We start from the raw sequence: 11,586 nt of genomic DNA, 5'->3' as shown, positions 1-11,586 counted from the left end.
ACGGACTGGCAGTGAGTTTGGTTTGGAAAAGCCAGGAAAAGCCACGAGCGGCCCTGGTCTGTAACACGTGGGCTGCCCAGAGCCAGGCGGCTGGAAGGCAGTGCGCTACAGCTCTATAGCTCTCGCTGGTGAGACCCTCAGAGCCATTCTCCATGCCTGGAGACAGGCTCAGAGAGGTGACTTGCCTAAGGGCACAGTGCTAGTGTGGGGAAGCAGAACAGGGAGAATTGCACTTAGAGGAATGTGGGCGTGGGGCTGAGAAAATCCTCAGTGCTGGCCCTGCCCCAACCCACCCCCAGGATCTTGCTGAATCTGGCCCTCTGGCCCACTGGCTTCCCCTGACCGGACTCCCTGCACCCCGGGGCCCTGGCACTTGCCATTCCCTCTGCCTCCAATGCTGTTCCTCTGTTCTTGTCAGGGTCTCCCCTCGGTGCTCAGCTCCCAGAAGCCCTTGTAGTCACCCAGTAAATATTCCAGGTGGCAGTCACCATCCCTCCTGATCACCGCTGATCATGAACACTGTTCATAGCCGCCCACCCTTTAGGGCAGGATTGAAAGAGCCCCACAGCCCCACACCCACCAGAAAGCTCCATCAGCCATACTATCTCCTCCTCCCAGTGGTCAAAAGGGACAGAGGGAGCACCGGGGTGGGAGAGGGGGCAGTCACTAAAGACCAAGCCCACCACACCCCTCTCTGGACCCTGGGAGGGTGGGAGGAGGTGCCCAGGCTTTGGAAGTTGCCAGGGAGAATCCCACGCTCCTCCGCGAGCTCAGCAAATCACACTGGACAAGCCTCTGTTTCTCCACCTGACACACGGGGATCATGCCGCATACCTCGCAGGGCTGGGAGCTCAGGGACAGGCACCTGCCTGTCCCCAGACTGTCACGCCACCTCCGGAGGGCAGTCTCCCACCAGGTTTTCAAAGGCAAAGTGGGACTTGGTGTCAGGGTCTTCCGTCCTTCTGTCCCATCCCCTGCCCAAAGGAACACATTCTGTGGGATGGCCGATCCCCTGGCGGCAGCAGCTACCGGCTCTCCCGCCTAGGCAGGGTCAGAGACACAGGCCCTGCAGGCTTCCCTCTACCTTCCTAGCCCGGGGCAGAGGCCACTGGGACCTGAGGATCAGCCAATCCACGGCCCCCCAGCTCCTGGAGAGTCTCCAGACCCCGGCTCGGCTGTGGGTCAGTGGCGTGTAGCTCGGGAGCTAGTCCAAAGATCATTCTGAGCTGAGAAAGCCAACCGCAGCTAAAAGGAATGGAGAGACTCCAGTCACTTGGGATGGAATTCACAAGAGGGCCTTCCCTTGGTTCAGGGGAAGGTGGAGATGAATCAGGCACAGGCCCCACCTCTCCCTCCCAGGCAGAATCAGCCAGCACTGGCATTTTCTCCATGTTCCTGGAGCACCCCAGGGGGCCTGGCACTGGACTCCAGAGAGAACTCCAGGACCTCCTAGAACTGCCCCCAGGCCTTTCCCTCCAGAAGGCTGAGTCTGTACGTGACTCAATTTCCCCAGCAACCTGGGGGCTCACAGCCTAGGCCCGAGACCCCAAGTGGCCCCTCTCCTCCTGCTGCCGGTATCAGGGTCCCCGCGACAGATAGAGGCATTAACACCACTTTTGCAGCAGGCCAAGGGCAGGAGGGCACCAGAGTGCATCAAGGCAGCCTGGAAACCCAGACTGTAAAAAGGCGGGCCACCAGGGCTCCCAGGCCTGCGGAAGATGAGGGTCCTCTTCTCCCCACTCCAGCCTCCACCTGGTCCAAGGCTGGGGCAGATCCACCTGCTCTGCTCCCCGTCTGCATAGCAGCTGAAGTTACAGTGCTAACACGACAGCTGGTCATATATATATATATATATATATATAGATCACACACACACACACACACACACACGCTCCTTTGTTACAATTCAGCCACCATGTCTCGATTTTTTTTTTTTGCTGTCCCCTCTACTTAGTATGAGGAGACCTGGTGGCGCAGTGGTTAAGTGTTCGGTGCACATGAAAAGGTTGGTGGTTTGAATCCACCCAGAGAAAGTCCTGGAAGCAATCTGCTTCAATAAAGGTGCTGGCAGGCATTCAGGAGGGATCCTGAAATGGCTCAGATTCCTCCCACCTTCAAGGAGATGGACCTTCAATGTCAGGATCGACTTTAGATTCCCCAAACCAAACTCCTGTCATCCAGCCCATGCTGCCTCAGTGACCCCTGTGGGTTTCCAAGACTGTAACTGTGGACGGGAGTAGAAAGCCCAGTCTTTCTCCTACGAAGCTGCTGGTGGTTTCGAACTGCCGACCATGCAGATCGCAGCCACTACACCACCAGGGCTCCTCATTATTACATTCATTCATTCGATTAGCCAATCCTTTTCTTAAAGGTCCTCATCTACAAAAACATTTGTCAAATTATTTCAGATTCTCTTTTTTAGCTATTAAATAAATTCTTCATGCTTAAAAAAAAAATTACAGCCAAACAAAAAGTCCTATGGGGCAGCTTCAGGGTCACCCTAAGTTGGAATTACCTCAAGGGCACCCAAGGACAATGCCTCCTATGCCCCCCATATCACCCAGCCCAGGGGAAAGCCTCTTTTGCATCATCTCTGGGTCCATCCGCATCTCTTGGCACCAGTGATGGCCCTCAGTACAGACCTCTGATGAGCATGTCCCCTACCAGGTCACCTGCTCCACGCAGGCAGGCTGCACTCATTTTGGCCACGACTGGCCAACCTGGTCGGTGTTTCTATCCACAGCCTCTCCTCGGAAGAAATAGGAGGCTGTGTGCTCCTATAGCAAGTTCTGTCTGGGAAACCCAAAGAAGCCGTCCTACTCCGTGCCATGGGGTCCCTGTGAGTCGAAGGCTTTGGGACCAGCGTGGGCCTGGAGGCATCAGCACCTGGCAGATGATGACGTGTCTGGTTTCCTCAGACACAATGAACGCATGTGTCTCAGGAAGCCAGACTCTGCAGACAGGACCCCAGCCAGTGCTCTTCTGCAAAGGCCGGGGCTCAAGGCCAGTCCCTTGGTTCCCCAAAAATTCAAATGGGGAGTGGCAGATACCAGAAAGAGGAGAAAACAGAAAGGGAAAAGGCCTTGCCTCCTTCAGCCCCAGGTTCTGCTAGCTGTTATCTGGGGCCTGATAAGGCAAATCCGCCTTATCACTGAGGCAGCAGGTGAGCAGGGAAAGAACAAGGCCCAGGGCAGGGCAGGGGCCAGGACGGGTGCAGGAGGGCTGAGCCTGGGCCTCGGATGAGCTGCTTCTACCCGGCAGCCCAGGAAGAACATGGAGAACAGTTCCCAGGCACCTAAGTGCACCACGCGCCATGGCATGTGGTTGCCAGGATGAAGGGCTGCTGTCCTTACTTAACCTCTGCTCCATAGATGGAGAAACAGGTCAGAGTGGTTTCTTGTTCCCTAATGGTCACAGCTTGTACCCAGGTCCTCCTCACTCCGAACCCTCAGACACTTGGTCCTCCCTCACCACCCGCTCCTGGCCAGCTGCTGCTAAAAAGTCAAGCCACTTAGAGAACCCCCATACAGCACAGGAGACCCTCCCTGGTCCTACACCACCCCCAGGGGCTGAACGACGAGCCTTAGGGTCTTCACTGGCTGCTTTTCAGGAGCAGATCACCAGGCCTTTCTTCCTAGTCTGTCTTAGTCTGGATGCTCCCCTGAAGCCTGCTCAGTGACACGGCAGCATGGAAGCCCCCACTGGCGGACGGGTGGTGGCTGCATACCAGGGGTACACTCGGGGGGGGGGGACTGAAACTGGGCCTCCAGGATGGAAGTCGAGAATGGACCAACGAAACTCCTCTGCCTTCCACCTCATGGAAAACAAAACCCCAAAAGCCAAACACCCTGCCATCAACTCGATCCCACGGTGACTCTGTGGCAGTCACCTGCTCCAGAGGGCTTCCGAGGCTGTAACCTTTACGGCAGGCAATGGGCACACCTTGCTCCTCTGACTGGCCGCTGTGTTTGCACGTCAGCATTGTTAGGTGCCAAGGATTCGGTTCAGAGGCACAGGCACCCTGGGCACAGCAGCATGAAGCACTGCCCGGTCCTGCCCCCATCGAACCACGTCTGCCGTTGTCAGGCCAGCTCGCTGCGGGCCTTCCTCCTTTTTCACGCCCCTCAAGGTCCTGTGAGTCCACTCGACTGGTGCATCAGACCTGGGGTGCGCCGAGGGTGTGCCCTTGCCGCACGCTACCTGAGTGGGATGCAAGCAACTTCACAGAGAAGTCAGCACCACGCCAACAGTCTGGTCTGTTGATGTCCACTCACGTCAACGCTGGCAGAGCCCCTGCCAAGCACCAGGCGCCCAGCAAGCCAGCCATCCCTTCATCTCGAATCGCTGAAGGTCCACAGCCAAACTCACGAGCATGTCCGATGGGGTGGCTAAGAGTCAGCATCCACTTGATGGCGAGGAGTTTGGCTCTTTGAGTGAGGACAGAGTCGAACTGTCCCCCAGGGTTTCCGAGGTGGCAACTTTCTCCAGCAGTGTAGGAACCACCCACCTTCTGGTTAGCTGACAGGCAGTACTTCAACCACTGTGCCACCAAGGTTCTTTCGCCCCATCGGGCAGCATCAGAGTGTTCAGTAGAAGCTCCTGAGAGCTACCATTGAAAAAAGGCCCAGGGGGTTGACGCCAGAAAGGCAAGCAGGGAACCCCACAGGTGTATGCAATCTAACTGGGGGGTGAATGAACAAGCAGGTCACCGAACAGCCAACTGCTCTTCCAGAGCTCTGCTGCTCCATCACGGTCATTCTGCGCACCCCGTCCCCAAAGAAGCCCTGGGGGACTGTGGATTAGGCTCGAGGCTCAATGGAGGGTTGGCAGGCTCCAGGCTTGGGAAACCCTGTTCTGAGGCAGTGGGAGCGTGGGGTCCAGATGCCAACACTCGCTCTCCTCTCGACCGGCAAGCCCAGAAATAAAGAGCAGGAATCCGGAGTCAGACCAACTGAGATTTTAGCCTTGATGCCCAGCTCCCTCACCAGCATGTCCGTTAAGTGCGTCCCCCCCTGCAAAACGGAAACGCCACAGTGCTTATCCACCCAAAGCCACGGCGCTGGAGTGCTGGATCAACGTCGTTGCTGCGGGCCCCGTGGCGTAGTGGCTCCCACCGCACACTGGACCATGAACCACACCAGGTGCTCTGAGGGAGAAAGATGAGGCTGTCTGCTCCTCTACAGATTTACGGTCTCAGAAACCCTATAAACCAAACAACAAACTTACTGCCGCTGAGTCGACGTTGACGCATAGAGACCTTGTAAGACGGAGTAAAACGGCCCCTGTGGGTTTCCAAGATTCTAATTATTGACAGGAGTAGAAAGCCCCACCTTCCTCCCCCAAACCAAGCTAAACCCACTGTCATCGAGGCAATGCTGACCTCTAGTGACCCCCTGTGGGTCTCCGAGACAGACTGTCACTGGTTATGGGAGTAGAAAGCCCAGTGTTTCTCCCACAAAGCTGCTGGTGGTTTCGCACTGCCTACCATGTGGATCGGCACTGTGGACCATGTGGTTACCAGGGCTCCCGTCCGTCTCCCCAGACACGCTATCTGTAAGTCAGAATTGACGTCACTGTTTGTCTTGGTTTGTTTTTTGTTGTGTTTCTTTTTTAGAGAGTGCTTTCTACCAGATTTAAAAACAGTTGCCGACATAACTCCGACTTTGGGCCACAAGATGAAGGGTGCTCCTCGGCGTTGTCAATGACTGAGTCGTCCTTTGAAGCCAGTGGCCAGGCCTTTGGACTTGAACCTCCACCTTTTGGTTCCAGCCAAGTGCATGTATCATCGGCACCACCCAGGGACTCCTTGCACCAGACACTCCCGGTTCTTTTTAACGTCTCATCCTTTCTGCCCCAGTAGGCAGCAGCTCCCCAAAGGTTCCATCCACACAAGCATCCTCTGGGCCCACCACCACCAGCGTGTGGAACACAGTAGCCATCCATGGCACCTTCGACGAATGCCATTCTGGGCCTCCCTGGGCTTGTGTCTACAGACGGGTGGTCTCTGAGCGCAGCAAGGGGCCTGCAAAGAGAACCCCGCTGACAAGTGCTGCTATGATCTCAGTGTGTGGAAGAGGAGTCCTCCTGTCTCCTCTCGTCTTCCTACACCTGGCCCTATCCGCTGCCCACCCACAGAAGACACACACAGTGTTGAAACTCACCCAGGCCCAGGGCTCCCCCGTGACTCTAGGGGGCAGGGAGGGAGAAAGGACACTGATTAACTTGGGAAGTAGTACTGAGTGAGGGATGACAGCAGGCCATAGTCCTAGCGGTCAGGTAAATAAAGTTCAGAAAGGGAGGCCTGGACACAGGCACAGGCCAAGGGCAGCCCCAGCAGGCTACAAGCCCTCCTGGGAGGGGGGCTGTGTCCTATCCACCTCCCTCCACCAGTTCCCGGCAGGAGAGGCTTGCTGAACAGGCAAGGGTCTGCAAACCTGGATCTGAAGGGCAGCTCCGGCCCCAGACTGCCCCTCGGTTTCTCCACACCTGACCTGGTGGGATAGCGGTTACCCTGTTGGGCTGCTAACCGCCTGGTCAGCAGTTCGAAACCAGCAGCTGCTCCACTGGAGAAAGACAGGGCTTTCTACTCATGTAAAGAGTGACAGTCTCGGAAACTCACAGGGGCAGCTCTACTCTGGCCTATAGGGCCTCTGTGAATTAGCATGAACTTGAGGGCGGTGAGTTTGCTGTGTCCTCAACTTGGATTCAGACTGGGGTGCGTGACAGGTTGGCCCCTGGGCTGCTAGCTGAAAGGCAAGAGTTTCAAATCTTCACAGAGAGGCCTGGTGATCTACTTCTCAAACACACTGGGAAGTGAACACCGATGGACCGGTTCTACTCTGACCTATCTGCAGTCTACCAAAGCCAGGACCCACTGGGCAGTTTCTGTTCCTGTTCAGTGCCGTCAGGGCAAGAGAACAGGACACACGCCCAGGGATGGGCCCTCCTCACAATTGTTCTCATGTTTGAGCCCAGGTTGCAACCACCGTGCCAATGCATCTTGCGGAGGGCCTTCCTCTTTTGCTGCCTATGGTAGTTACATAATCGGTTGTCAATTTGAGAGGATTAAGAGTGAAGGGGTGGAGTCTAGCCTGTCAATCAGGTGAAAGCTTGATGACCTCATGTGGATGCGCTAAGGAGATACATAGCTCACTGGAGGCAGGATGCAGGCTCACTCCCAGAAGCCACATGAAGCTACCCTGATGCACCCAGAGCCCTGGGAGCTAGAGGAGCCACGTGGAGACCCCTGCCAGCGCTGAGATGCTTACAACACCACTGGCTCCACAAGACTTCCCACCCGCTGGCCTGTGATCTTCCTGCATTCAGCGTCATTGCATGTGTTTCATGAGTCTGAAGAGGCCTTTATAGCTTGGTATCAGACATAAGAACTAATATCGGAATTATGGACTTGATCTGGACTGGGCTGGGATGTTTTCTCAATGTTCAATTGCCCTTGTATATAAAGCTCTTTCTTATACACTTGAGTGTCTATGAATTTGTTTCTCTAGTCAACCCAAACTAACACACTGCCCCTCCACTTTACCAAGCGTGATGTCCTTCTCCAGGGACTGGTCTCTCCTGACAATATGTCCAAAGTATCTATCTTACAGGAGTGAGACATTAAATGACATCTGGGCACTTCCCATGTGCCAGGCAGTTTTATGCATTTTACAAATCAACTTGCTTCATTCTCGCAGTATTTGGTACATTATATAACCCCTTGCCGGCTGAGAAGATGGAGTCCAACTTATAGTGACCATATTGGACAGAGTAGAACCATATTGGACAGGGTCCCAAAGCTGCCAGAGCTCTCTCCCGAGGAGAGGCTCAAAAGAAAAATCAAACTCACTGCCACTGAGTCGATTCTGACTCATAGCGACTCGATACGACAAGGTAAAACTGCTCCTGTGAGTTTCAGAGACTATAACTCTTTATAGGAGTAGAAAGCCTCATCTTTCTCCCCAGAGCAGCTGGTGGTTTCAAACTGCTGACCTTGTGGAGGGTTAGTTGCCCAATAGGTAAACTGCTCCATCCGGCACCAGGGCTCCCTTAAGGCGGGCTAGTGGGCTCCAAACGCAGGCCTTACGGTTAGACACAGAGCTTATAATCACTGCACCACCCGGGCTCCGAGGTACATTACGCCCACCAAAACCCAGTCACCCAGCCGATTCCTACGCATGAGCGGCCCATAATACGACGATTCCACCTACCAGAAAGGGGTCCCTCTGGGGTGGTTTTTCATCGAACACTTAACACAGAAAAATGGGGGAGAGAGGCAGAAAGGAGGAGTCGGGGGTGGGTCTTGAAGGTGTGGCGGTGAGAATCCGTAAATGCTCAGCCAGCGCACGTCGGGTGAGGAAGCGGGAATCCCAGAAGATAGTGGATCAGAGGCTGTTTCCAAGCGTGGGTGGGGCCGCGAGAGCCCCGGGGCACCCCCATCGGGCCACAGGATTCGGGAAAGGGGTCCCTCTCGCTGAGGGTTACTGACCCCCAGGGGAGCCTGGGCAGTGAGGTGAGGAGCCTCCGTGGGAGAAAAGCGGGGGCACTGGAGGCAGAGGCCCCGGAGGAGGGTGCGCTAGCAGAGTCCGGCGGGGACAGCCACTGGGCGACTCGGGGACCCCAGGCCAGCAGGCGCCGCTCGGGGCCTCCCCAGCCCCGGGCTCACTCACCTGACCCCCGTCCAGGGGCGGGCCAGCAGGGCGCGGCGGAGCGCGGGCAGAGGGAGATGCATCGCCGGCTTGCAACACGACTATCCCCAGGAGTTTGGATCTGGCCCCGCAAGACCTCTGGGCCCCGCCCCACTCGGACCACACCACTCTGCAGAGAGGGGTTTCGGAGCACCCCACCGTCCTCCGCGCTAGGAATCAGCATAAAGCCACACCTGCACCCTCTAGTAACAAGAACATTTCTGTATTGTCACCGAATGGGACCCCTGTGTACTACCGAACAAGGAAAACCGATAGAGAAGGCCTGGAATACAGTCTCTGTCCCCCTGCAGAAGTGATGGTATGACCCAATCTCCCGGTGCCAAAGAGGGGAAGGGGCGTGAGCTCCATTAACCAATCAGGGTTACACATGAGAGCTCCTGGACCAATCAGAAGGACGGTCAGGTTGCAGCCTTCTTGGCCACAGGGAAAGGGACTAAAAGAACCAATTGGAGAACGGGAGTCGGGGCACGTGCCGTGACTAGGCGGAAGAACGTACCGGGCCAGGCGCTCGTCAGCGCTTTAGCTCCTTAGCATGGGGCTGCGTTTGGTGGGTGGGAGGCTCTGAATTTGTGCAGTTACCAGATCCCGCCCAGCTCTACGGCCCAGAGCCAGCCGCCCTCCACCTCCCAGCCTGGCGCTGGGCCCCCGCAGCCTCCCGGGGCCTGGCGCTTCTTAAAATCGGCCTGAAGGCTCCCTTGCAGATTACCATGGATCGCAGATAAAAACTGAGCCAATCAAGGCTGAGCTTTCCCTGCAATTCCCTTACCAGGAGCCACTGCTCGGACGCTTGTTTTACCCCATTGAAATTTGTGTTCTCTAGGGGAATGTTTCTTGGTTTTGTTTTCTATTTTTTATAAATCAATTTATTGGGGGATCGTACAACTCTTATCACAACAAATAGCAACAAATGTACAAGTGTGCTTGACGCAATGGATGGGTGTATGGATTGTGATAAGAATCTGTTTCCTTCATGACTGCTTGAAAGCTATTTAAGACTCGGATTCTGAAACCTTTCATAATAACAGGGTCTTGGGAGGTTAGGGTTGTATCACCTGGCCATACTTACTCAGTCTGTACAGTGAGCAAAATGATCAGGGACGAAGGGTTCTATGAAGAAGAGTACGACATAACTTGTGATATGCACATGGCAACTTTGCTGGCTGAAGGTGAGGGAGACCCAGGAAGGCGGCCTTCCGTGTGGATCACACTCAAGGTAAAGAAGACTCAAACCCTCACAAGTGGAGAAAAGGCTCACGTTGTCAAGGATTTTGCCTTGCTTGGATCCAGTGCTCATGGAAGCAGCAGTCAAGACCAAATGGCACACTGCATTGGGTAAATCTGCCGCACAAGACCTCTTTAAGGTGTTGGAAAGCCAGGATATGACTTTGAGGCCGATGGTGCGCCTGACCCAAGCCAGGGTCATTTCAGTAGCCTCGTAGACAAGTGAAAGTTGGACACTGAGTAAGGAAGACCAGGGAAGAATTGATACATTTGAATTATGGTGCTGTTGAAGAATATTGAAAGTACCATGGGCTGCCAAAAGAACAAACAAAGCTGTCTTGAGAAGAAATACAGCCAGAATGTTTCTTAAAAGCCAGGATGAAATAAATAAATAAATAAAATTTTAAAAACAAAACAAAAAAAGCCAGGATGGTGGGGGAGGGGGGAGACTTCATCTCACGTATTTTGGACATATGATCAGAAGAGACCAGTCTCTGGAAAAAGACGTCATACTTGGTAGAGGGGCAGTGAAAGGGGAAAGCCTCAGCAGGATGGATTGACAGGGTGGCTGCAACAACCATCTCAAACACCAGAACAATTGTGAGGATGGCGCTGGACCAAGTCGTGTTTCAGCCTGGTCAGAGCTGACTTGATGGCACCTAACAGCAACAAGGAGGTCATTCTGATCCTCAAGTAATTATAGCCTTTTTTCCCACTGTCATTGTGGCAGTTACATAATCTCCTGTCGACTTGCAAAGGGGTTGGAGTTGAGCCTGTCAATCAGATCCCAGCTTGATGACCTCGTTGTGGAGGCCAGATACACACTTTCTCTCTGCTTCATCTTCCTGCTGACAAGACACATGGGGCCACACTGATGGAACCAGAGCCCTGGAGCGGGAGGAGCCATGTGGAGACCCACGCCAGTGCTGAGATGCTTCCACCGCCACTGGAGCCACAAGACTTTCCACCCACTGGCCTGCCATCTTCCTCCATTCAGTGTCATTGCATGTATTGTATGAGTATGAAGAGGAATTTATAGACTGGTATTGGACATATGGGCTAATATCAGACATATGGACTTGATCTGGACTGGGCTATATACAATTACTCTTTGACTTAAAGCTCTTTATTTTCTTTAAGTCATTTTATTGGGGACTTGTGCAACTCGTCACAATCCATACATCCATCCATTGTGTCAAGCACATTTGGACATTTGTTGTCATCATCATTCTCAAAACATTTTCTTTCTACTTGAGCCCCTTGGTATCATAAAGCTCTTTCTTACACATGAGTGTCTATGAATTTGTTTCTCTAGTCAACCCAGACTGACAGTGTCATCGTGCAATTGATTCTTCAAGCTGTGTGACCTGAGTTCCTGCTTGGGAGAGAATTAACAATGCTGACTCTGGTTCCGACATGCAACACTGGGCAAGTAACATAACCTCCCCGGGCCTTAGTTTCCTCATCCAGAGAATGGAGTTAATCATGGGTGTTAGTCGTCATGGAGATGGCTGTGATTTATGCATAACTTAAGCACGACAGAACAAACAGTTGCTGGTCCCTCGACATCTTCCCGTTGGTTCCTGTGGGCCAGCCCATTGTTATAGCCGGTGCCACGGGAAACCTCATCTAGGGTTTCCCATGCTGTTGCTGTTGG

The 11,586-nt window shown here is 54.1% G+C and overlaps 1 protein-coding gene across 2 annotated transcripts in view; it reads right to left on the bottom strand.

Moving 5' to 3' along the window:
* Positions 1–8,766, bottom strand: part of ALDH4A1 (aldehyde dehydrogenase 4 family member A1) — a 30,300-nt gene extending 21,534 nt beyond the window's left edge. The window contains exon 1 of one of the 2 annotated variants that reach the window (XM_004705145.2): positions 8,670–8,766. In XM_004705145.2, coding sequence (XP_004705202.1) covers positions 8,670–8,731 — 62 coding nt within the window. In that variant the 5' untranslated portion in view covers positions 8,732–8,766. Of the gene's footprint in view, positions 1–8,210; positions 8,289–8,669 lie in introns of those variants that run through there. The other variant, XM_045298836.1, reaches the window with a different exon arrangement.
* Positions 8,767–11,586: the final 2,820 nt, after the last annotated feature.

The sequence above is a fragment of the Echinops telfairi genome, unplaced genomic scaffold (assembly GCF_000313985.2).
Source record: "Echinops telfairi isolate 266 unplaced genomic scaffold, ASM31398v2 ScPeMD7_7457;HRSCAF=8495, whole genome shotgun sequence".
Lineage (NCBI taxonomy): Eukaryota > Metazoa > Chordata > Mammalia > Afrosoricida > Tenrecidae > Echinops > Echinops telfairi.
This window is presented reverse-complemented; position numbering and strand designations above follow the sequence as displayed.